Below are 27813 nucleotides of genomic sequence, written 5' to 3'. Positions count from 1 at the left end.
AAGAGTACTTAGCAATTCTACATTACTTAAACATGAAGTGTGCACACCCTTTTCAAACACTGCATCACGTTAAAAATTATTTAATAAAATTAACTTTATACTTATTTTTACAATGTATAACCTGAAAAGGCAGAAGAATGCACTCAAATTCCAATGCAGAGTATCAGAATGAGACTCATAACAAGCTACCTAGAAACTGAAGCTCCACTTTATCACATTAGCCCAAATATAAAAACAAAAAAAGTTGACAGAGACAATATTACACAGCATCTTAGGATTTCATGGCTCTGTATTCCTACAAGATCAAAACTTAACCATTACCAAAATTCCACAATACCTTCTAGCAATATTTATTCCTGTCATATAGACAGGAAATTGAGTTTAAATTAATCTCAAGAGCATGCAACACATTTATGCAGAGAAAACATTTTAACTAAGGCCTGACAGTCTGTGCTAGGTTTTTAAGTTTCCAGAAATTCACAATAACAGTTTTCCCACCTTGGTTTTCAAACTTAAGGAAAAGTACCTGCATCAGTGTATTCATTTTTATCTACAGCATTCAATTGTGCTGTAATGCAAATAAACACTACATATGCACTGGTAGTAATGCAAAAAGGATTAAAGTGACAAAGTAAGAATAGCTTTACACTTACATTCATTACCAGTCATATTAAAATCATATTAATTATTAACATTAAAGTGCAAGTATATTGCAATAAATCAAAATCTACTTAAAAGCTTGACTGTCTTCTTAGTACTCAAGTAACCACAAACTTGTAATATCACTCACCAAGCCACATTATTTATATCACAATCCCCAACACCATCAGATTTACCTTCAGACAGATAATCTGGAGCTCTGAAAATGAAAGCCCTAACAGCCTCAGGAGCTTTAAATCTGGATATTTTTGGCCTTTAATGAGTCCTGTATGAGGAAGAAACATAACACTGACTTTTCTTCCACATAAATATAGAAGAATCATTAATAACAATGGGCTAAAATGCATCTTCCTAGGCAGCACCTACAGCCAAAACACAGTATGCTTGCCTGTTGAGTCCGCTCTGATATTATGGATCAAAAGTACAAGATTAAGGTCATTAGGGTATGTCAGCCAGACAGAATATTCTGCTTTAAGGATGAAAAAAAAGCATTATCAACCAAGAAGAGATCTATCAGGGAAACTCTGACACCTCTGGGATTTTGCCCAAGGTCTTTCACAGGGATACACAGATCTGTGTAACCACCAGATTGAAAAAATACAACATAAGTTTTTTTCCCACTATGTACACTCATCATCAGATGAGAAATAATTCCTTACAAAGGGAATATTGCAGAATTAAAAGACTTATGCTATTATCTAACCTATGAAAGGTTTAGTAGTAGGATATTTTGTTTCAAGTTGGTAATATTTCTCATTCTAGGTCTTCAATCAAGCATAGCTAAAACTAACAGTGACCCACTGGATTCAACAGCCAACAAAAAGCTATTAATTTCAGCCTAATGCCCAATAAAACAGATGTTTTCAATGCCAAACATGCAACATGGTTTTATGCCCTGCAAAAGTAGCAGAATAACTGCTAGTAATCTGGCACTGGCAGAGAGCACAAACAAGGGGAAAAGAAGCAAGAAGAAAAGCATGAGAATTAAATATATCATGTTATGCAACTAGCTTTAAACTTACCAAATATCTATACCAAATCTTAAAAGATATCAAAAGGAGACTCTACTGTGTCCATCTCCAGGACCTGTGGTTAGAAAATATTAAGGGCAGGAATCTACATTTTCTAAGCCTGTGTTTGTTTTATTCTAATTGAAGTTTCATCTTAACATACAGCCTATTACAAAAAATTATTAGCTCTGTGTGGGATGGGCAAAACCTTCACATTAGATACTGGCTGATTTAAGAAAAAACAGCAGTAACTAAAATCTTCTGCACAACTAGCCACCGGCAAGGTACAGAGGCTGAGCAGAAGAAAGTACTTTATTCTAAAAGCAAGCAGAAAAAAAATACATTAAAACAAACAGAACAGCTCAATTAGAGAATATGATTTCACACTTAGGAGCAAATCTACCTTGTTTTTGTAAATTGCAATGAAGTACCAGAGAGGGGGTGGTAAAGAGGTGGCTGACAGCATTAATTTTAGGCAGAGTAGGAAATCTATTTTATTGTATTACATAAGGTTTGGTAGCAAAGCCCATTAAAAGCCAACTGACTCTTCATTTACTTCACTAGTCTTTGAATTTGACCCAGAATTTAAACAGCATGACTACTTGCTTTGTAAGCAAAAGGTCTGAAAAAATTCCAGTTTGCAGATGAGATTTGCCATGCTGAAGTTGAACCACAATGACAAAATAAATGACCCTGCACACTACATCCCTTTCACTGCAGAAAATACTCTCACTTACCTGCACATTTTCTTCTGTAACTTGAATTTCAGCAGTGTAAATATAATCAATAAGCATCCTTAGAGTCCAGCCATCAACTTCCTTTATGCGAACTCTCTTAGCTCTGCTTTCACTCATCTCACCTAGAAATACAGTTTATTAGTCAAGCAAATTATATAAAAAGAATAGAAATTTAATAACAGCAAACTCTGTGTATGATCAGTTGTGATAGTAAAACAACTTCAATAATAATCCGATTTCTTTCCTTTCTCCCTCCCATGAGAAAGGAAGACTTTGTTTCCATTATGCAATTGCTACCTGAGTTAATACTTTTACTGCAGGCAACCTATTTTCTCCAATGTACAATATTAGGAAAATATTGTTATTCGACATAAAGAAGACTCTTCAAATGTGTCCAAAAACATTTGCTGGAAAAGCGAGCTACTAAAATACTCTGTTAACTTCTTAATCGAATGAGCACACCAAATGCAGTCTGGAGTAATTTTATTTAAATAAGAAAAAATATATTACCACAGAAGAATTAACATACATATTTCTTTGCCTGCCTACTTATTATTCCCTTTGCAATTTCACCTCTGTTACAGATCTGATTTCACAGTTAAAACTCAAGCTAAGATAAAATGGTAAGCAAGGGAAAACTTGTTGGATCTCATTTTGTGGAGGCTGACATATTGGCCATATGCCACAACTGATCTTCACAGAAAGGACTGCAAAATAGCTTCTGCCTTCTAAAATGTGATGTTTCTCAAACTGAAACATTTTGTTTAAATCTGAAATAATTGCACAAAGATACATTTTGAAGTAATGGTTATAACCTTCTCCATGACTATCAACAACACATCTGCTCATCTCAGACCTTTGACCCTTTTTGCACTGACTTGCACTGGGAAGTGAAACACAAACTACACTGGTTATGTTGTTAGATACATAAACTTTGATTTTGGAAGAATATATCCCAGTCTCTAGATACATCAATTTCTCATTCTTCTATATCAGATGTATTCTTATTTCTTTACCCTAGGCATCCAGAAATAAAGGTACTACTAAGGTAGTAAATTTAATGTATACAACAACAGAAGCAGACAGGATGGGAAAGTGAGCAAGAAGATGCTGATCGCTGCTGATATTTCTTTATGAAGTACATATGCATTTTCATTTTTTGTTACCTTGTGGTCTCTAGGATTGGTGTCAAATGTTACCATTTTACCCAATTTTACCCAAATGTTACCGTTTCACCCAACGCTTTTGGCAAAGAGATCATCACTGAGAAATTTGTTGCATTATTTATGACTTTTTTTGAGCTGAAAAGTAACGAATGGCATTTTAAATCAACATTTTAAGTGGTAGGAATTGCAGAAGACCATCTACAGCCATATACTACTTAATGGCAGCAGAGGCTGCTAGCATTCTAGAAAACACTGATGAATGACCACATCAAAACAGCAAAATCCAGCCCCTGCAGAATTTTCTCTTTTCACCTGCTGTTCTGAAACATTTCCCCACACCTCTGAAGGATGATTGCTGTATGTCCTCTGCAGGGCCCTGTATTCCAAGTTTCTACTTCTAGTTTGACACATATTAAACCTATTGATCTTCAGAGCATGTATGCTGCAAGTTATTTATTATGCAAGCTGCTGTGGAGGTGGTCCTTTGGGAAAATTGTGTGTGGGGGAGAGCAGAGTTTGATATTCTGAAAGCACATTAGGTTTGTTTCCAGATTTGTGTCAAGGCTTCTAGAGCCATGGAGAGGCACCTTCTCCATTTAACAACAGTACCCGAAATCTATATTAAAAGTAAAATAAATAATAGAAAAAAAAAATAAACCCCCCCCTTGTTTCTACCTTCCATGCTAAACAGAAATGCCATCTTACTATAATTCTAGAGGAGTCCTCTTGTGATCCAGACTTGTTTGACGGATCAAAGAAAGGAAACCACAGATTCACTTGCAACACTGTCTCAGTCTAGAGACAGCCTGCTGAAAATCTCAGCTCTTGACTGGGAATTTGCACCACCGTATCTCCACAGAGTTGTTAGTGACAGGAAACCATATAATGAACAGAATGAAAAGCATATAATGAGCAGAAAGGAAAGCACTGAGCTGATCCAACCTCCCAAGCAGGAGCAGCAGAGTACTGGTTGAGTTGAAGTTCCTAGAAGGCTATCTAAAAGGCCTATATGGTTCCTCACACAAAGTATTGCAAAGTAATGTAAGGAGGCTTCTTTTTTTTTTTAACAGAATTTTACAAATGGAGAATGGAAGCAAGGAAAACAGGCAATTCCCTATGGATAACTGCCTTCACATAAGAGAAAATTAAACTCAGGTGCTGTTTCTACCTCTGTGTCACTTAAATTACCTTATTGAGCTTAAAGCCGAAGACTCTTCTACAGGATACCTAGGGTGGAGAAATTTATTTAACAAGGTCACCCTTGTCCCAAGCCAGGCCCTACAGCCAGAGAAGTGTCCCTTCAGTGATGTTTTATAATCCTTTCCTCTAAACATTTAAGGATATTTAATTCAGATCACAATATATATTTCTCAAGAATTCTACTGTATACAGAAGGAAGAATTATTCTTAGTAACACAGTCCCAGAAGTTTCATCTTCCCAGGATAATTTTTACTAACTTAGTAAATTTTGTGACTTTAAAAGCAGTAACTTTCTGGATATTTAATAAGGCCACTTCTACCATTACAAGTGCAAGCAGGGAAAAAAAACCCAGGCAGACGGTTTGATCTCAGTTAATGCTGTATGCCAGCCTGCACAGCAGTCAGTACCTAATGACTCAGAGAAAGATGGAAGTAACTTCCAAACGTGTCTAAATTTACACTTCTAATTTCTAGTTAAGAAGTAACCCTGAAGCATAAAACTGCAGTGTTTTTTACTGTCTTTTCAGTCACTGTTTTATTCTGAATGGAGAAAGATACTTTTCCATTTGGTTGTAGATGGTTAAGAGATCAAACTTGCTTATTTGAACTTGCAGATTACTGGATGAGAATACAAATCCACCTAAGAAGTGTGAACTGAAGGTTCACGGAGATAACAATTATAATGAACTTCAGGATTTTCTTCTGTGAGGAATAGCTGAAATACACCAAAACCACAGTTGGGCCTTGCTGAAAGCAACCTGTGAGAGCAGTGTAAGATCCGTTGATAAATCTTGAAGCCACAGCTGATTTCTATTTAAAACTCCCACCAGTTTGGTTCACCAATTACCCAAACATCGCCACAGATGGATGGATTAAACACTTTGAACCTTCCCACCTCCCACATCGCTGGGGGTCAAAGATGACCTACATTTAAAAACATAAAACAAGCAAAAAAAAATTTAAAGGGACTGAAGATAGGAAAGAACCAAGATTTCAGCAATTTCATCTGGAGAGTAGCCACAAACACTGCTGCACTGGCACTCCTAAGGGGTAACAAACTTCTCCACAGAAAGGGCAGTCAGGGCAAGCAGAAATGACTTAATCACAGAAAGCACAATATATACTGTGAGTAAAGAGTATTTTCAATATGACAGTAAACAACAGCTGATCTTTAATACGCAGATAATGAAAGAGACTTGTGTGTCTCAGTTACTAAGGTGATGAAAAGGAACTGTAGAAGCAGCTGTTTTCATTCTAACTTTAAGGACAGCAGTAAAAATTAAGGAAATGTATCAGCCACCTGGAATGTTTGCCTGAAAAACAAACTTGAAGTACTAGAGGAATAGATATTTAATTTCACATACAACTTTAAAAGCATTGTTGCTGCTTGTAGTGACTCCACTTCTAGCTTTGGTTGAGTCAATATATTTACATGTAAAATGAAGAATAATCAGCTGCTTCCCCAGGACACAGCAGTATTTCAAATTTCATCAATTTTCCAGTTGCATACAGTGGAAGTTATTCAAATTCCAATTTGTTTGTATACTGGCAGGCTAAGAGTCACATTTCTGCCTCCACCTGAGCTGATGGTCAGAAGAAATATGTTGCAGAGAATTCTTTCAATTTCAGACAGCTAACATTAACTTCCAAATCAGCACAACATTTGAAAAGGGGCAGACAAAACTCGAGAAGTTAATTTTGACATGCATTTAGTAGCATTCTCACTTTGACATCAAATTCCACATGATTCCAGTGTGATTTATAACTGTTACGGAACTAAACCCACAGCACAGGAATTCAGCTGGAGGCTTCTATGAACCTGAACTTATCTCAGCCTTGCAAGCCCTCAGCATTCCTGTTGTAGTAGCAAAGCAGTAATTTGGCCAGCATGCAGCAAGCAGAGGCAGAATCAAGCCTGCACAGAAAAGCTGTGGCAATGATGCAGAGTACATCTGTCAGGGAGAATTGCCCTAAAAATACCAAAACATGCACTCCAGCTATGGGCTGCCAAAGCCACAGAAAGCTTTTTTATCTAACAGCCTAGAGTACTCAGGGTCTGAAGAACATAGCAGCAGTAGTTGTTAAAGGACATAATTTATACAACGCACAAAAGTTATTTTAACCTTCATTTGGACACATGAGATTACTAGAGCCCTAAAGGATATAAACCCCCTACTTTTCCTGGCTTAAGAGATCAACTTGTTTAAATCAGAGACTTTTTAAAGCATTCATCATGCTAACAAAGAATAGGTTGCCAGTACATCCTTAGACTGAAATAAAAAAAATAATTAAGAAACCCAAATATTCCTATTGGCTTATCAAAAAATTAAATGAAATCCTAAAAACCAAAAGTCATTTGATTTTTGTGCTTTATACAGCTGGATTGTATTAGAACATAGTAAGCATTGAAATATTTGGTACCTGTAAACATGGCATGGAAGTAGGGGCTGCAGGCGGCTAACACAACTCTATGTGCTGCAATTTCCATGTCTTCAGCTACTATCGTCACATCACACAGCAAGTTTTGACTATTTAGAAATATCAGAGAAGGCAATTTCACATAAGTGAACTACAACAGAAAAGTATATAATATCACACACAATTTCTTTCCCCATGCACTAAAAGAGGCAGGCAGACAATGTTGATGAAGCATTGTTTTTAAATGATGTTACACAATCACATGGCTATTACTCAGATTACAGATGGTGCTTGGGTACACAGAACTTTCTCAACATCAAACAACTGAATTGTGATTTCTTGCACTGAAGTTCTCTGCATTGAATAATCAAAATTTGTTATCAGTGCACTTTATAAGCTTTTCTCACTGGAAGTCTAGGCTTCTTTAAATAACTAGAATAGAAAAAAATTTTATATATGCAAACATTAAAAAAATGAGATAAAAAAATAAGATTTCACAGATAACAAAGAAGCCAAACTTAAAGTGTGCCTGCATCACATTACACTGCAAGCTCATGCCTACTTAATTGTTCAAAATCATTACTTGATCAACTCTGTGTTTACTGTTTTCCAAGCATTTTTCATACACAGGCCATGCACACAATAGCAATTATTTTTTCTACTCTGACCAGTTTAGAATTTATTGTGGTTAACTTCATATCTTGCCTGACTTTTTGTCTTCATTGCATCCTTTGCATTCTTGTTCTTTGTGACTGTAATACATTTTTCCTGCCTATTCTGTTGCAATAAGGTAATATCTCCTTTATAATCATTCATAATACAAGTGTTTCCAGTGCAGTTTACATCCACTTAAACCCACCATACCATGTACTGTCTATGATCCAATTTATGGGCATGGGACAGGAAACAGACAAACCACAACACAACACCAGAAGGCTGCTATTCCCCAGCATCGAAATAGCCATAGTCACAGTTGTCTTTTAGTTCCTTCTCATGCTAGCACTGTCTCTGTAGAAGCAGCATACGTATCGCAAAACTCACAGCCAGGACAAAAAGTGAAAAGGGGAAAGTATGATTTAACAGAACATACTCCTTAAGGATGGAGTCACAGCTGTACATCAATGCAGTAATTTTTATTCTCGTAATTCTGAAAAGATACGTTTTTACCTTTCCTGAATATCTTTTGCCCTTGGAGTGCAACTACTGAGAGTTTGCAACACTACACAGAGTTGCAGCAGAGACTGGGATGAGCAGCTGCATTTTGCTCTGACAGAGCTAGATAAAACTGCTCAGATATTCACCTCAGTCCAAAGAAAACTCTGTGATCTCTCAGCCTCTGCAATCACCCAGTTTCTTTGATTGCAGTCCCAAGTAAACTGGCCTTGCAGAGGTCACACACCAACAATTTTGGTGGCCACAAGTAACCTTTGGGACTGTACTGCAATTCTGGCATTAGAATGTTTTCACCCTTTCAGTTCTTAATCCCTACAGCAACTATCTACATTTAGCCTGCAATATGGTTATCAAAAAAGATGTATATTATAAAGGCAATGACCATACCCAAATGAAACACACAATTCAGAGGAGCTTAGAAACAACCATTACATTTATTATACAGAAATTGAAATAGAAAGCTGCACATTAGAGGTCATCAGATACCCAGCTTTTTCAGACACCTGCACTTATCCTGACAGCAGGAACAAAAGGTTCTATACTTAGTTGCACAGAAATACCAAAGATAACAATGAAGCCAGAAGCAAAAGAACTACATCGACAAAACACTCCAGCTATTTAATTACACTGTGCAGGTACAGACATAGTAACTTAGATGCAGTTCGGATACATCTCTAGTCTGGAACTGTATTAGGCGAATTAATATGCTCTGTTACTACAAAGCTGGCAAGCTAAATGAACTACTAAAGAAACAAGCTTATAAACTTAAACATGTGCTCTGCTCCAAGCATCTTGTAGCTTCCACAGCAACTCAGCACCTTCATTTCAAGAGGGCATACCTATTTATTTTAGCAAACCTTGAGTTCTGAAGTGATATTGTAGTAATTTGTTTGTTTAGAGCAACTAAATGAACAGAGCTACAGGGGGTACACCATGTTGGTAAAGGAAATGAGAAAATGGGAAGGAGGATAGAAAAAATATAGGTTTAAGAAAAACTTTACCAGCTTTTGGGTTATTCTTTATTGGTTTATCTAGAGAAAGATCATTACCTACATCTTCAGAAGATTTTGTTAAAGCGCTGTTTGTAAGAGTGAGGATTTTAACAAATACAGGTAGGCTCAAATTCATTGTGATAAAAGCAATTTAGAATGAAGAGGAAAGATAGGCAGAGGGTAATTTCATCATATGTCAAGAATTAATTAGCTATCCTAACGATATCTCTGACTCAGTGTTGAGGTGATGGTGAGTAACAAAATGACAAAAACTACCCAGGACAAAATTACTCAAATTTGTCCAAATTTGAAGGCACAAAAAAACCCTCTTATGAGCTCACAGAACCAGCCAACTTAACAGCTGTCAAAAACGTAATATAAACTCACAGACTTAAGCGTTCCAAAACAAATGTATTTTAGATGCTTAAGCAGATGATTTCTTCACTAGTTAACTACTTTCTGGAGAGTATACCTCTGGCAAATACCTGCTTGTGCTACAGTAATGAAGAGAACTGAGAAACCACTTTAAAAATGTAGTCAGTATAATTGAAAATATAATTTACTTTATTAGTTTTAGGTCTTCTTTTAGAGTAATGAAGCCTAAAATATTTCAGTTTATTTCCAAAAGATAAAAGCAAGTATTTAATATGTTTATCATATTATCTAATTAGCACTTACTATTTTAAAAGCTGTACTCAGCTTAAACAGTAAACACTTCTGCATCAACTACCTTGCTAAGAATTAGAGTTAAGGTTTGCATGGCACTGCTCCTGTTCCAACTTTAACTACTTACACATGTAAGACAAAATTGCTCAAATTGCTTTTACAGCAATTCAAATTTAAGTAACCATGGAAACTAAAATATATTCTGAAAATAATCCACAGCCTTCAACAATACACTCTTTTGGAAGACCGTAAATCTCTTATACTCACAACACAACAAAATGTGGATTAAGGTTTCTGACTTCCAAAACTTGCAAGATTCATTCTGGCAAATTGTTTCTTCATCTAAAATCTTGCCTACCCTTTGGAAGTCATGGCTATTGGCTTTAGCCAGGCTCTACCGCACTCCTGATTCTGGTTACCGGGACCCTTGAAAAACCAAGGGAGCAAGTAAGATTAAGCAACAAGTATCAGTCCTTTTAACACAAGGTAACTAGGCTGATAACATACTAGCCAAATAGACTCTGCTCTTGTCTCATTAGCCTCACACTGTGGAAGTCTTTAAGCTGGATTTCAGTCATTTATATTCAGCATATAATTTTCTTCAATCTTCCAGTACAATAAAAACTGTCAGGCAGATAAATACATTGATCTGATCACAGTATCTAAAGATTTACCTGTATGGAAGAGCGAAGATCAAAGGCAGAGGCATACTTTAACAGAGTATCAGTTACTGTCTTTTTTTTCAGCCTCTCCCGTTTTTAATCTTATATGGGAAATAACAGAGGACTATGGGATTTTCACAGCCTCTAGTACTATCCATGCTGAAGTGTTTTATTTATTTAATTTCTCAGTTGTTGCTGTTAGTTATAAAGCTGAATTATTGTCAGTAATAGTTGTGAGTCCTAATTACCAGAGCTCACAACTGAGCTCTAATTACCAGCTGTCACAGTTTTCAACACCATCTCACCTACTCATATGTAGAAAATAAATCAATATGGGCGCTAGGAGAACAGCATCAGCACCAGTCTCCCAGTTTTGCTGGAACCGATGGTAGTATCAGTCAAGGTCTTATAAAACTTTATTGAGAAAAATTGTTTCCAATATTTGACTTGGGAATTCAGCAATTTCTGTCAGGGGTCAAGCAAAGGATAACTAAGAAAGCTGAAAGAGGGTAGATTTAGGTTAGATATTACGGGAAAAATCTTCACTATGATCGTGGTGAGACACTGGAACAGGTTGCCCCATCCCTGGAAGTGTTCAAGGTCAGGTTGGACGGGGCTTTGAGCAATCTGGTCTAGTGGAAGGTGTCCCTGCCCATGGCAGGGGGGTTGGAACTAGATGATATTTAAGGTCCCTTCCAACCAAAACCATTCTATGATTCTATGATAATGTACTGTTGGCTGTTTTACATTTGTTAGACTCTGACCTATGTCTCCAGACTACAAAATTTTAACATTTTCCAGTTAGCAGCCTACCACAAAAATCAGCAACAGGCACACAGAGCCTTAGGCTCAACTACAGAGTCACTTTTCATCTGTCCAGGATCAACTACAAGGCATGATCAGTGACTGTAACTCCTTGAATACAACCTCAAAGTATTTTTCAAGTCTCACAAACGAGGTTTTGATTAATTTATGAGTGGCAAAAACATACTGCATGCATTAACGCTATCATCACATGACTATCATTCAGCTATCACTTCATTGTATATGCAAGCCATCTCATCACCTACACTTCTGGAACTGAATGCTCTTAATAAACAAACTATTATTATTAACAAATGCAAATGAAAGTAAAAATGTATTACAGACTCCAGGTAGATGAATGCAGTGAAGTAATACCTTCTTAATTCATTCATAACTTTAAAAGCTTTCTTCATGTGCCATGGATTTACTGTAACAGGACAGTGAATTTCAGTGTTATCATCTTTCAAATCCAAGGGCTTCTGATGGCAAAGTTTGGTACATCTGGAGAAAAAAAAAAAAAAAAAAAAGAGGGGAAAAAAAATAAAGTAGTAAGTTAAGGCTTCTGCTAATCTCCAGTTCTGTCACCCATTTTCTCCAGCTTCATCTTGGGGAGGAGGAAAAGATTTACACTTCAACTTATTCTTTACTCCGAGCAATCTTGGTTTCCCTATTATTATAAGTTGGAAAAAACACAAGTGAGGTTGACAGAGGCACTCAGGGCTAACAGTAACCTCCAGTAAGGAAAACATGAAGATGATGCCCTAGAATATGTCCAACAAGCCATTACATGAGAGCAGAAACAGAGATTTGGGAAGTTTTAGCCTGATGCCCACACAGATAGATGGCAGAACACAGCATCCATCACCCCAGCCTTCACTACCTGCAAGAAAAAAGCTGCTCTCTACTCTTACAGCAGGACCTTCCTTACCAGTTCAGGCAGCTCCTAGCTCATTTCTGACAGGAAGACCACATGATGACTACTATAATTCTCCAGGCTTTCCCTAGCAGCAGCATAAGACAGGCGAGTAGAAGAAAAAACAGGTAGTTTTGCAGATCCACTTGATGTTTTGAAAGGCAAGTGACCAATCTCTTAATTTTTCTTACTCTCTAAAACCCACTCAAAATACCAACAGAAAAAATTAGCACTGTGAAAAATAATGATCTCTATCTGCAGGTACCACTTTCTGTAAGAAATACCCAAGTTCTACAGACACTAACTCCTATAGAAAAATTATTATGTGCACCCCTCCATCTCTAGGATTGTCCAAACAGCAAGCGGGCTTTTCATGCCAAGCCAGTGAGTTTTGTGTTTCCAATCACAATGTTATTCTTAACAAGGCAAAATGCATTGTTGTAGTACTTAGAAGGAAACATCAGTGATGTTTTCACTTACAGTATTGTAATTCTATTCCTGAACCTGTGAACTGGAAGTCTCTAAAGTCACTTGGTGACTTGGCAACCGATTCTTAGTACATCAGAGATCTGAATCCAAATGAAAACTCAACCTTACTTGCTTTAGGTAAGACTAGTCAAATTGAACGTATGCATTGGCTCCCATAATTCCAGTCTCTCTTCTACCATACCTAAACCGCTTTATTTGGGAATGCTTAAAGAAACTTAAAAGAAAAAGTCAACAATACATTAAGATTTTAACATAGAACCCCGTGCAAAGTTGTTGGTTCTACTTTTCACGATGCCAAAACTATCTACAAAGTTCTGGAGCAAAACACCACGAAACTGCATCAAGCAACAAAGGAATAGAAAAAAGTCTCTGTAAAACACCAGCTAACAAAGTAAGGTCCAACTACAGAACTCAAAGTACCACCAACTTACAATATTGCACTATGAAACTGCTATGAATTAAAGTTTCATGCTCAATTTTGAAAATTATACAACTCATTACTGAAAGGGTGCAAGTAACAGCATTTTTGCATCAATCGGGAAAAAAAATTAAGTTACATGTTATAGAGCACATACACATGCTACTACAGAGGTTAAAAACAAAACCAAACCCACAACCTATCTAGCAAACACCTTTAGACTGACTATTACTGTTCTAATTATGTGACATATCTAGCAACTAGCATTCAAAAAAATTATATACTGAAATTAATAACTTCAGGAAACATTCAAAACTAAGACTGTGAGCAAGAGATCCAGCTTTTACTTATACCATGGACTTTCCAATTCACATTTTCTGTGGCACCTTTTTACATCCCAGAGCAATGCATCAGATACTAATGTATACTATCTGCATATGTATACAGACTATATACACAACACATTCAGATATGCAAGGAAAAAAAGTGGTCAGAGTTCCCTGTAAAGAGCTGTCAAGCAACCTATAGCTGGAGAAGTTCCTATGAAGCATAAATTCATTTGATGAAGTTTCATTAGTCGGTCACAAAGGATGACTTTGTCTTAAGGTAATGAAGCCTACTAGACCATCAGTCATAGGCCTTCTGTTTAGAGAACTGCTAGTCTGCCTTAAGTTATTGCAATCTCTCTTACCATTTCACCAGCTGGGTCAAAGCTGTCTGCAGCTGGTTTGTTCTCAAGCACCTCAACCCACAGCATACCTGAAAACTGCCTCCCAAAGGCGCAGGATGAAGCTACGCTGAGCAGTAACATACAAAACACTGGATGGACCCAACTGAAATGCAGCTATAAATACGCGGCTTGCATAGCTCACTGCTACTAAAAAAGATGCTTAACTAGATAACCAGAAAACCGAGAGCACGATGAACATGACTGCTGAGTCAAACAGGGAGTAATTCGGGACCACATATGGAGGAAGCAGAAGGAGTGAGGGGGAGGAGAGAAAAAAAGCAGCGGGTCCCCGCACGCTGGAAGCCGCCCGGGAAAGCGGCGGGGCGAAGGGGGATCCGCAGCCTTGCCTGCCCGCCCGCGGGGGCCACAGCGCCCGCGGCCCCGGCCCAGTCCCCCGATGCCCGCTCCGCACCCACAGCCCGGGCACCGTAGCGGCACGACGGGACATCGCAAACCACCCGGCGGCCGTGCCGGCCCTGGAGCGCCCTGTCCCGCCGGGACGACACACCGGCTCCGGCACCGGGCCGTGACACGATACAACACGACACGACTCTCCCGCCAGCTCCCGCCCGCTGGCATCGCTCCCCCCGCCCCCAGTACCGAGGGACCCGGGCGGCCCGGCCACGCCACGGTGCTCGCTGTTAGGCGGCTGGGCCCGGCCCCGCCCGCTAACCCAACGGCACTGCACAGCGCTGTGCTCCACACGGCTGTCCCGGCGGGCTCCGGGAGCCCCGCAGCCTGCCCCCCAACCCCGCCGCAGCACTCACACGGGCGGCAGCAACATCTCCATCGCGGATCCGCTCAGACTTCTTCCGTGCAATGCGGGCGCGGCGCGCTGCCACCAGCACCATGCCAGCTGCCGCTGCCCCGCTGCGGGGTGCCGGCTGCGCCCGACCGGCGTAGCCCCCACTACCCGCCGGGAGCCACCAGCGCTGCCCACTTCCGGGTTCCCGCCCGCGGGAGGGCGGTGGCGGGGACGGGCCGCGGCGCGCAGGCGCGGCGGTGGGGGACAGTGGAGGTGCGCGGGCTCTGTGAGGGTGGCTGCAGCTCAAGTGGTGTTGGTCACCCTGGTCCCGAGTGGGCAGGCTGCTCCGCGCCGGAGCCGCCCGCCAGGGGCTGCGCTGGGTGTCCTAGGGACTGTGGCTTGCTGCCCCTCTGCGGGGCGGGTGCGTCCTGGGGGCTTTAGGAAGAGGAGGATGAGGTGCTGCTGCTCTTTGTTGGGAGAAGCATGGCTTTCAAGTGGCAGGAACCTGGGAGTGATGCCCTTCTCGACCCTAAGACAGATGAGGGCCCATCTCCCACCGCCCAGGACAGCAGAGGCTCCGGCCGGGCAGGGAGCACCCCACTATCTCACTCGGGGCCACGGCTCACCGGGTGCCCAGGCCAGAAGGACCTCGGTCCAGGGTGGGTGACTCGGGGCACTCTCGTGGGAATGCAGGGATGCTTAAGTCCCTGGAACAGCGGCGTGTGCTTTTCTATAAACGACACAGGCCTCTGTGACAAGACCCATCCCCAGGTGCACACTGTCTTGAGCTTCGTCTCAGGCCAGCCGTGGAGTTGATCTGACACCGGATCATGCAGATGGCTGCAGCTTGAGCAGGGGGCAAAGCCAAAGCAAAGCCTGAACGTGCATTGAGGTGAGGAAGGATGCTGCAGTTGAATAGGCTGCAGCTCTGGTGCTCGACTTCGCAATGACCTGTTAGATCTCATCTGTTTTTATTCTATCCTGTCCAGCAGAACAGCGCCTGTGCTGCTCAGAACAGCAGTCCTTCTGTCTGTATTCATACTATCGCAAACGTTGCTGACGTTGAGCATTAAGTACTTGAGTTGTGTTTTAATGTTTAATTCAGTAGCCTCTGTGATGCAGAATGGCAAAAACAAACAACAGGATTTCAAATGTATGCCTTTATAAGCAACACTAATTCAAGCAGTAATAAAAAATACTACTTAAGCAACTTCTGACTTGTGGCATTCAAGAAGAATTTAATGTACTTAAACCTCTGTAAGTTACTTTCTAAATCTTACAGGGTTGTGTAGTGGAAGATGTGTTTAGCAAGCTGAATGCAATTCAGGCATTTAAATCTGATAGCCCTTGTGAAAATAAAATGTGTCTTCACTGGAATAAGAGATTTAATGTTGACAAAGTAGCTCTGAAACTAATGAATCTGTCACTAACAGACCAACACTATTTTTCTAAGAGTGAGAGGAGTTTAAGAACAGCAAATTTAAGTAGAGGGCAAAACAGAAAATGGTGGGTGTGTTCTAGGTGAGAAATATTACAGACGAATATGTAAACCCTTCCCTAGTGTTTCTAATAAAGTCACAAGCTATTAAAACTGAATGTATTTTAATTTGTCTTTTTCATGTTTGCCAATGTAATAATATCCCTTCCTTGAAAAATATCATTTTATTTTTCTCAGTTTAACAATCTTCTTTCAATACATTGTGATGTTTGATCTGGGAACACTTCAGAATTATTTCAATGGGTTTCCACTGGAGGTTTTTTTAAATTAAATAACTGTTAATTGTCAGTGCCTCTTTTTACAAAGTCTGTGCTTCATAACTGCTAAATTTGTCTCTTCTCAAGAGACCATTAGATTTATCTCTAGGTTGTATTGGAGAAGACAGAGTATTTGTTAAAGATTTGAAAGATGCAACTGCTTGCAGGGCAGTCTGCTCCAAAGGGGCCAGCTAGCAATAATGCACTCCAAAATGGAGGTTTAAAATTCAGCTGGCTCCGTGTGGCATCCTGTCAGCGAATTCTGAGTTCCTAAGCAGGTCTAGCCTGGATAGATCAGAGAGTTGCTGACAACTGTCACATCACTATTTCAGTTTTCTGTGCCCTACAGTAAGTGCCTGTTACTTTGTAAGACAAAGATCCTAGCTTTTACTGATCCATAAGACCCAAGTGAATCCTACTACTAACAGTGTTTAAAGGTTTGCATTAGATTATGAGGCCATCTTAAACCTGTCTGGAACCTATTGAGGGTTTTTTTTGTTCACTACTCGCATATAGCTCCTGCAGGCACATAGGCAGCTGCAGATTCTAGCCCTTGTTAACATGGTAGAACTGTTTAATAACATTCATTCTTAAATAAACATTAAGCATTTTCAACCTGAGACTTCTTTTATTTTCTTGCAGTGTTGTTTTGACTTTTGAGCCAAATGTTTAATGTCAGTTGAAGCAACCTCTGTGATGGAGAACATCAAAATAGGGCAGGGTTCTATTTTTTTTTTTTCTAAAATTATGTCTTTGTACTTCAATAACACTGAAAAGAATCATGAACAGCTCAAACAAAAAAAGGCTGAAGCCAAACTGTGTTATGTATTTATGGCAAAACAACTTCTATACCTACCCATGAAAAACCACATCCTTTAAATACAATGCTTGGATTTTTACAGGTTTCTGACTGATCCAACACCTTTTCTTAGAAAAGAACTTTCAAAGAAAAAACACATTTACATATGTGTGTGGGTGTGTATCTATGTAGTTTTGAAAGGAAATAAGCTACATTTCTTAACTATGATGAAACACCTGCCATTTTTGTTTATGCTGCAGCAATTCAGATCACTGCATTTACTGAGGAAATTCCTTGTCATGTTTAGGAGTGCCACTGTAACAACTGTTGGTACTTTCGTTTAGAGAGCTCCAAAGGAATGCTGCCAACACTTACTTACAATTGCATGGTTCTTTGGATATATTGACACTAGAAATACTTTACTATTGAAATCCTGATGCTACAGGTCAGTGAAGTACATCTACTGAAAATTAAGCTATGCCAGCAAAGTTCTGCTTTTCAGCAAGCGTTCCACAAGTTACACACTCCTACAAAAAGAATAAACAGTTCTGGTAAAACCGAATGTAATTGCATGTATACACAGTGGTTCATAAGCATCTTTAAGGGATCACGTGCCTTGCCGACATGATCACGTTAAAAGAAATCTGAATTAGATTTAGCCACACAGAACACTGGAATAAGTTCTTACTAGTATTTTTGACAATTGCAGGTTAGAAAGACCACTCCAAAAAGGGCAAAAATACATTTGTATGAACATTTACTCTTTCTTCAGATACTAAGAAGTCATGCCTTCTTAATGATGTGGGCAGAATGCTTATGAGAAGATGCTGCTAAGGCTGCGATTCTTCTCATGCAAGAGGAAGAAGACAGGAAGGGGCCAGAACTGAAGGTGTAAGTACCTCTCTGCACTCTACTCCTGTTGCTTCAAACAAAAACATAAGGTTGTCACTTTATTAGCTCTTAGATTATCCATTATATTTGCATCTTACTGAATTTAGTTGTGCGTAATTTGTTTATATAATGTCTTAAAAAATAAGTACGTACTTATCCAAAATATTTCAGGGCACACATCCATTTTTCCCTGTGCGTTTCACCCTCAGCAACATTACATCCAGCAACAGACTTGCAAATAGCTAAGGCCCCTGAATCTAAATTCATCCACAAGGACCTTGTGGAATTCATGACAGGACTTGAGGTCAACACAGACATTAGGTATTACTGCATTTTTTTGTCTAAGACACCTGTAAGAATATCAGCATTAACCCAGCATTAACGAATCTTGAAAGACCTCACTCTAGTGGAAAAGACTTCTGCTTCCCCAAAAGAGTGGATTGTTTTAAAATTTCAGAGGACCACTGAGCTAAGGACATGAATGCAGTTGAGAAGAATGACACTGAAAAGTAATGTGAAAAGGAAAAGCAAGAAAATGCATGCAGCAGATTGAGATAGGGACCAGATTGCAGAGGGATTGCAGAGGAATATGTACTGGAGAGTAGGCAGTGAGAGAAAAAATAAGACGTGTAAATTGGGAATGTGAAATAAGGAATAGCAAAGCAGCTGCTATCAAAAATAAATTGTACAGTGATCAAAACCATTTAAATACAATTAAGCATGGATAAAAATATTTATCCTTTTCTATCATTATTCTTCTGTGTAAGAAATTGCTGCAGCACTAAGAATGATACACACTTAATGACAATAGGTGAATTTCACAGAATACTCTGTGAAATTCACGGACCTTATAATGACGATGATGGAAATTAGTAACTTAGAACTGTTTTTTCAGTGTTCAAAACCAGACATGGTGTAATTTCCAGAAAGACTTGATGTGTCACACAGTCTAGTAAACAGGCTTTAAACAGTTTTGGAAAAGAAGGACCAAATGGTGTGACACTTCTGAGTCCCACTTAGTGGAGAAGTCAGGTGCTTCTTGTCAGTTCTGAACAGTGCAGAGATCCTGGTAGATGACAAGTTCATTTTAGGGCCAGAGAAAAAGGAAGTTCTAGCTCAAGTAAGATTTATGAATGGAAACAAGTGTTGGTCATGGCCTTGATTCATATTAGTACTTCAAACTACTGAGATGCAAAGCAGAGATCTTGATGAGCAGATCCAAGGCCCAGTGATGTGAAGGTCTGGATTTCACATGCGGTGTGTCTCTGAGATGACTATGAAAGAAGTGGACCAACTCCTACTCTAAAACCTGTAGACTTGCGTTGCTTCCTGTGCACTGGATAAGGCAATCATGTCTCTATACTGAGTGGGTTCCATTCACTGAACCAGCAGAAAGAAGCAGAAGGCCCATCAAAAATAGATTTCACCTTGTAGCCATGTGATCATGATGCAAACGTAGCGGCAGAAACTTGCAGCAGGGATTTCTTGGGGAAAGCTGCACCATCCCAATCAGCAGCAGGCAAAGCTCATGGTGGAGCTCCACCCTTCAACACAGATACCTTAATAAATACATTCTGCACAGTCTTTGGGTACAGCCTACACAACACACAAAAAAAAAAAAAAAAAAAATATTTGCAACATTCCGTCTTTAACAGAACATACCATGCAGATAAGCAGGACCATTACAGTAGGCTCCTTTTTCACAGAGGTCATCTCAGTCACTGGTTTTTGTTTGGCTTTTTTTCTCTTTTCTTGATCATTTTACTTTAAAAGAGTGTAAATTATTATTTTGTTCATTCATACTTCACTTGTTAAAACATTATTTTCTTGAAAAAAGGAAGCAAAAGTAGTTTTCATCATAGGTATGAACTGGAAGCTACTATATCGCACAGCCCAGAAAGCCAACCGTATCCTGGTCTGCATCAAAAGAAGTGTGACCAGCAGGTCGAAGGAGGGGATCCTGCCCCTCTACTCTGCTCTCGTGAGACCTCACTTGGAGTATTGTGTGCAGTTCTGGTGTCCTCAACATATGAACAACATGGAGCAAGTCCAGAAGATGGCCAACGAGGATGGTAAGAGGGCTTAGTACCTTCCGTATGGACAGGCTGAGAAAGTTGGGGCTGTTCAGCCTGGGGAAGAGAAGTCTGTGTGGAGACCTCATAGCAGCCTTCCGGTATCTGAAGGGGGCCTACCAGGATATCAGAGAGGGACTGTTCATTAGGGACTCTAGAGATAGGACAAGGGGTAATGGGTTTAAACTTAAACAGGGGAAGTTCAGGTTAGATACAAGGAAGAAATTATTTATTGTGAGGGTGGTGAGGCACTGGAACAGGTTGCCCAAAGAAGTGGTGAATGCTCCATCCCTAGCAGTGTTCAAGGCTGAGTTGGACAGAGCCTTGGCCAACATGGTCTAGGGTGAGGTGTCCCTGCCCATGGCAGGGGGGTTGGAACTAGATAATCTTAAGGTCCTTTCCAACCTTAACTATTATATGATTCTACGATTCTATATCAAATACAATGCCATCAAAGTCCATGTAGAATCATAGAATAGTTTGGGTTGGAAGGGACCTCGAAGCTCACCTAGTTCCAGCCCCCCTGTCGCGGGCAGGGACACCTTCCAGTAGACCAGATTGCTCAAAAGACCAATCCAGTCTAGCCTTGAACACTGCCAGGGATGGAACATCCTCCATCACTTCTTCATCACATTCTCCACTCAAACAGCAATTCTGTAAAGTAGTCCTAACTAAGTCAATCAACTAATACACAGCCTTTTGACAGTAAAAGAGATACAGCTCATTCATTAAAACTGAACAATTGATATGCTGCCATCTAGTGCTTACTGAATGCACAATCATACTGAGCAGTTTACTGACTGCAGTAGTTCTTGGGGTCTACGATTGGCCTACAGCAAACCAACAGTTAAACTCACCAATTTGCATGTAGTCATGCATGTAGTGATCTTACCTAAGAACAATAACTGGGGGCGATTTACACTCTGAAAATGATGCTGAATCAATCTGAATATGTATTGTTTCATATGCATATAAACCACACTGGAGGAAAAGTATTTGCAATCTACAGCAGTGGAGGGGGCATTCAGCAAAAATTAAGTATGGTGTAGACAGGGAAAAAGCAAGTGGAGTATAGTTCATGCATTGTACAAAATCTTTTGCTGTACCAAGAGGCAATGAAATCAAAGACATTAAAATATTTAAAGATTATATTCAGGGAGTTACAGCAATAACAATCACATAGGTGTAGTTACTGCATATAATTTTGCACAGACAGGTTGTTCATCAAAAGTGAAAAGCATAACAAGCTGCTGTTCAAGAAATAGAATAAATCCTCTTTTGGAATAGTGGTGTTTCATTGCGTGTTTGGGGGGGGGGGCTTGTGTGTAAGGAAGACTAGAAGGTATTGTGAACTCATTGTAAAGATTAAGGAAAGAGCTCAGGATCACTACACAGCTCTGCAGAATGTCAATTAAAATTGGACTTATTTAAATTTAAAAAAAAAAATGAAGAGGAAATTTGCAAAGGCAAAAGCATGAAAATAATTCTACTACAAGTAGATGCTCATAAAATGAGTAGTTTGTTACAGTGTTCCTGGAAAACAATTTTCATTGGTATCAGGAAAAGCCAGTTTTAATATGTGAAAGAAGAATACTGTGATCCACTCTAATATACTGGGAGAAAAAAAATAGGTAGCATCAGAATCTAAAATATTGAAAAGACTACCTTGTCAGAGTGCTAATATTTAACCATACAGGCTAAAAAGTTAACTTATTCCAGCTAGTTCTCATCAAGTCCATTATATGATTTTCAGACAAAATAGTAAATGAAAAAATGGAGAAAAAAAATGGTAGAGGGAAAAAACTATTTTTTCCTTCAAATTTCATCCTCTGTCTTTATTTTATCAGTAGTTTTCTTGAGCTAAATTATCAAACATTCCTCCTTTTTAATGAAAATTATCCTAGATAGTATATAACCTAAACCCAAACATTTTCTGAAACATCTCTGCATTTCTCTTTATATAAGTAAATGCTTGTCACAGTGTGATGACTTTATAATACAATCTAAACAGAAATGTAAATTTGAAAAATCAGAAGAAAGTTAAAAAAATCCATAGTTAAAAATTATTCTTCAGAAGAAATACTTTTCACCCTGCAAATTAGGTATTTGCTTAAGCCCTAAACCATTTAAAACTCTAAAACTCTTCTTTAGCACAAAGTGAATAAGATATATCATGATGCTTAGTTCCAGTGGTTGATTTGTCCTTTTAATGTATATTTATAAAAATAAAAATGAAATTGATGAATTTTATCCCTTCTTTAATGTAATTTTATTTGGTTTTGAATATAAGAGTGCCCGTTGGGTTGTTCACAATTCTTCCATTCAGTGTTACATTACATCCTTTGTCTCATCTGCATTAAGCAGCCAAAATTCATCTGTACTAACACACAGCTGTACTAACTTTTATCTATCTGTTTTCATCAGTCCTATCTCTGGACTTTGTTATGGACACATTAGACATGGACAGCGGGATTGAGTTCGCCCTCAGCAAGTTTGCCGATGACACCAAGCTCTGTGGTTCACTTGGTACGCTGGAGGGAAGGAATGCCATCCAGAGGGATCTTGACACGCTTGTGAGGGGGGCTGATGCCAACCTCATGAAGTTTAACCTTGAAAAGTCCAAGGTCCTACACCTGGGTCGGAGCCATCCCAGGCACAGCTACAGGTTGGGCAGAGAAGAGATTCAGAGCATTTCTGTGTAGAAAGACTTGGGGGTGCTGGTCGATAAGAAAATGAACATGAGCCGCCAGTGTGCGCTTGCAGCCCAAAAAGCCAACCGTATCCTGGGCTGCATCAAAAGGAGCGTGACCAGCAGGTTGAAGGAGGTGATCCTGCCCCTCTACTCTGCTCTCGTGAGACCTCACTTGGAGTATTGTGTGCAGTTCTGGTGTCCTCAACATATAAAGGGCATGGAACTGTTGGAACAAGTCCAGAGAAGGGCCACGAGGATGATCAGGGGACTGGAGCACCTTCTGTATGAAGACAGGCTGAGAAAGTTGGGGCTGTTCAGCCTGGAGAAGAGAAGGCTGCGTGGAGACCTTATAGCAGCCTTCCAGTATCTGAAGGGGGCCTATAGGGATGCTGGGGAGGGACTCTTCATTAGGGACTGTAGTGACAAGACAAGGGGTAGCGGGTTAAAACTTAAACAGGGGAAGTTTAGATTGGATATAAGGAGGAAATTCTTTCCTGTTAGGGTTGTGAAGCACTGGAATGGGTTGCCCAGGGAGGTTGTGAATGCTCCATCCCTGGCAGTGTTCAAGGCCAGGTTGGATGAAGCCTTGGGTAAGATGGTTTAGTGTGAGGTGTCCCTGCCCATGGCAGGGGGGTTGGAACTAGATAATCTTAAGGTCCTTTCCAACCCTAACTATTCTATGATTCTATGATTTTGCTGAATGATTTGTACTAATAGATTAGCTGAATTAACCAATGGCCACACTGTCTCCAGCATTCAAATTTGTACATTAATTGGTGAAAGACCTAGAGAGGTTTTTATCCCAGTGTAATGCTCTTCTCCCTTCAATAGCTTGCACTTAAAGGCCACAGAATTTTTCATGGAAATTTTACTTAGAAAGCCGAAGTTCATAGCAAGTGGCAGGTTTTGATTACATGATTACCATGTACAAACAGCCCCATGCTGCTCACCACAAAAAGCTTACACTTGCACGATGTGAAAATCTGAAACCATATGTGGAGAGAAAGATTAAGGTTCCTTTATTTTAAATGTATTCAGCAGTGAACTGGTTTTTAATCTCCATAGGATTTTAAAAACTTACAGAAGCTTGAAATCAAGTAAGTACATGTGAAGTGTCTGTTATTTGAGGCTAGAATATAGGCTGCTTTTATGCAGTATGACTGTCAGAACTCTTACAACCAATTAATGCAAATCAAACTCTCTTTACTGTTATTTCTACCTTTTCACTTCCCAGATGTATTTTTAGTCATGTGGGAATCTGTCACAACCCCATATTCTCAGATCAGAGAGCGTATTCTTTACATAGAGATGAATATAGTTTAAGTACTAATTGTACCTGCAATATGAATAAGAAACAGTAATAATAATTACACCTTATGGTTGAATGTGAAAACGGTTGTGAGCCCAATCCTGTTTCCCTTCGTGCCAAATTTTAAATAAAACTGAGAGGAAGAAAAGCAGGTATTAGGCCTACTGATACAGAAAAGGTTATGCCTGAGTATAGGATTTAATCTTGGGTATCTAATCCACGTTAGCTTTGCTTAAGGGCAGCTGGCAAATAAGGTAGTATACCATGACATTATTGGGCCATACCACATCTGTTTACCTTACCCTCATTTAATACCTTTACCATTACTGATGGAGTTGCAGAGGAAGTAATCTAAGAACAGGCCATATCTTAATCTGGTTTAGACTCCTCAGCACTGGATCAGCCCTCAGAAGCAGATTCAAGTCACAAGCACTAAAATGACAATGTCTGAAAAACTTCCAGAGATGGAACAGAAGAGAATGTTACTTCATTAAAACATTGCTTATATCATTAAAACCTCTCACTATAAAAATTACCTGTAAATCTAGTAATTAGAACAATACATCAAAAACCAAACCAAAGATTGTGTAATCTAGGAGAACAAAAGTAGACTACTGCTATAAAGATTATATACATATTTTAAGTAGACTAGTAGAAATTTACAGTCATGTATTTCTAAATAGTACAGTAAATATTTATGCACTTCAAATATTTAAACTTGTGATTTTCTCCAAGTGTGTTTTTCAGTATACCTGTTGAGAAGACTTCATTTACCATTCAGTAGAAACAATACTTACAATTTTATATATATGTGTGTATTTATATAAAATTATACATATTCAAAAGAATGCTAATAAATGTAAACTTCCTGGGACCTTAAGATTCAAAAATTATGCATACAAGAATTTATTTATGTGATTTTATCTCAAATACTTGTCTAATAGCATGTACTATTCACACTGCATATATCTATGCAAGCCATTGGAGAGAGGTGGCTTCTAAGTATACAGCAACCTGCAGTAATGAACCAAATTTCTAAATCTCTGAACGGAGAAATGGCAACTACTTCGTAGCGATTGTGTTCACTTTTTAAATAGTATGCTGCTGATACAATGTTGACCTGTCTGTATTGAACATCTGAAGAAACAAGCTAACACCAAGATTATAGTTAGCCTGTTTCATGGAGACTGGCAACAGGAGAAGCACTTTCACAACTGAAATTATGCTAATAAAAAGGGGTAGTTACTTGAGGTTGTGCACCCGAGTAATGAATCAAATCTTGATGTTAGGCTTCTCGGTTCCTAAGTCTTTGACCAATTGTTCTAAATAACTACTTCCTTTTTTTTTTTTTTTTTTTAAATTATCTCTCTTTCCTCCCTACTGTTTCCTGTCAGATATTATCCCTGCCAAATTCAGAATCCAAACCTTTCAGATTAAAGGCCAAAAACATGTGTACATTCCTGAGACTGAAGGTAAGCAAGCAAACAGAATGAGGAGAAACAATACGAAGAAATGTGCAGTTAGGCATTTTATTTGGTCATAAATGAAATCAATAGCATGGGATGATAAAAAAACTATTTTTTGTAAGACTTTTTAATTGGTTTTGGGGTGTTTTGTTGTTCTTTTTTTGTTTCTTAAAAAAGTTTAGTTTTATTTTAATTCATTTTAGAAATAAACAGCTATAAAGTATTTTTAATCAATATAAGTGTATTTATAGTAAAAATATATTCTAGTCATTGTCATTAACTGGCACTGCTATTAGCTTCTTGGCTGTGGGACCAGGTACAATGCACTGCACAGTAGCATTTCTGGTTATTCCAGAACAGATGTGTTCATCAGAACACAGACATTGTTGCTCCTTGCAAAACAAACAAAAGGTAAAGACTTCATGCTTTTCAGGCTGAGCAAAAGTTGGACAAAGGCACTACACAGGTAGATTTTGTTATTATACAAAGAAATGAGAAGTTCTGGCAGTCACACAGCATCCTCATGAAAATTGCACGATCAAGTTTCAGATGGATCTATTGAACTTCCCTTACCCGTGATGGTTATTAGATCTGTGTAAATGTGGAGCACCCCTGCCAAGCTAACTACCTGGCAAGGCAGAGCACCTTACAAAAGTAATACCAATAATCTGAACGGCAACCAGAGTACTGTGGCCTCACTTCACTGTCACAGAAAACCTTTGTGCTCTGGCTGCCGATTAGTAGGATTTGTGTTCTTGTGAGGAAGGAAAAAAGAGGAAGCATAAGGAAGAAACAAAAAGAACATTTGGGCTGAGAAACTGGAACTGAGCAGGCTCTTGCCACAGGAGGTGGATTTAATCTTACTGAAGCCAATAAATTCAAGGCTTGTTTTTCATTTAAGGTAGTCACCCAGTCTGTTGAATGTTTGTATCTATGTAAAACTAGAACAAATGAACAGAAGTGATGAATGTAAATGCTCTGGGTGGAAGGTTTCAGTTGTGTATTTTTCTACAAAAAGATAACCAAGAGAAGTCACAGAAACACGTGAAAAACTTGGACAGGCTGAAGAAGGCCAGACCTCAGCTTTCACCCCTTGCCACTTCTGCACTCTTTCAAAGAGGCAGAGCTATACCAGCTGTTCAGAATGACAGTCCTGGCTACTCTTAAATAGTACATGAAGAATAATTCCAATCTGGAGATGATACAGTCTTGCTGTCTTTCAAGCCCAGCTTTGGTCCTCTTCAGTGTCCTCACTAACATCTGGTCAAGGCTCAGGGATGGTCAAGTAGAGCAAACAGAAGGTTGAGAAACATTAAGCAGATGAACGGAGCACAACAGGTAATAAATATGCTGCCTTATAAACTAATATTATGCACACGCTTGAACACTATGTCATGATCCTTACAGTTTCAGAAAGGATATAGCTGAAAAAGATCAGAGAATCTAAAAAACTTTACCAAAGAATAACTAAGTAGTACTCAGCTTACAAAAGGTTGTCGAGGAGTAATAAGGCAGACATCCATGAGTGGCCATAGTCTCTCTCAGTGTGAGAACAAGGGATTATAAAATGAAATTAGCAGTAGGCAGGTTTTAAAGAAAATGTGTTTCTTCACAAAATATATAACTAGAATGGACCAGAAATATCTTTGACAACTTACAAAGTGCCTTGTGCATGCTAATAAAACCTTCTACAATAAAGTAACCTGCTCAGTTGATGCGAGGTGAGTGGTGGACACTATCTACCTGGATTTCTCTAGGCTTTTGGTATGGTTTCCCACAGCCTCCTCCTAGAGAAAATGATGCATTACAGTTTAGACAAGTGGTTTATGTGGTGGGTGGGGAACTGGCTGACAGGGTGCACCCTGAGGGTGATGGTAAGTAGCTCCTTTTCAAACTAGTGATTCATCACTACTGGGGCTCCTCAGGGATCAATATTGGGCCTAACACTGTTTAGTGTCTTCGTAAGTAATCTAGATGATGGGATCAAGCGTATCCTGATAAAGTTCCTGATGATGCAAACTGAATGGAAAAGTGGACACTTTGGAA

At 39.2% G+C, this 27813-nt stretch overlaps 1 protein-coding gene across 3 annotated transcripts in view; it reads right to left on the bottom strand.

Moving 5' to 3' along the window:
• KLHL2 (kelch like family member 2) overlaps positions 1 to 15004 on the bottom strand; it is a 60250-nt gene extending 45246 nt beyond the window's left edge. The window contains exons 1-4 of one of the 3 annotated variants that reach the window (XM_062613801.1): positions 14806 to 15004; positions 11864 to 11989; positions 7195 to 7301; positions 2408 to 2529 (exon numbers count right to left, since the gene is read on the bottom strand). In XM_062613801.1, coding sequence (XP_062469785.1) covers positions 2408 to 2529; positions 7195 to 7301; positions 11864 to 11989; positions 14806 to 14828 — 378 coding nt within the window. In that variant the 5' untranslated portion in view covers positions 14829 to 15004. Of the gene's footprint in view, positions 1 to 2407; positions 2544 to 7194; positions 7302 to 11863; positions 11990 to 14805 lie in introns of those variants that run through there. The other 2 variants (XM_062613880.1, XM_062613950.1) reach the window with 2 other exon arrangements.
• Between the last annotated feature and the right edge of the window lie 12809 nt (positions 15005 to 27813).

Source organism: Pezoporus occidentalis, unplaced genomic scaffold (genome assembly GCF_034315485.1).
Source record: "Pezoporus occidentalis ecotype Australia unplaced genomic scaffold, CSIRO_AGI_Poc_V1 ctg1, whole genome shotgun sequence".
Taxonomy (NCBI): Eukaryota; Metazoa; Chordata; class Aves; order Psittaciformes; family Psittacidae; genus Pezoporus; species Pezoporus occidentalis.
Note: the sequence above shows the minus strand (reverse complement) of the source record. Positions and strands in the feature narration are given on the sequence as shown.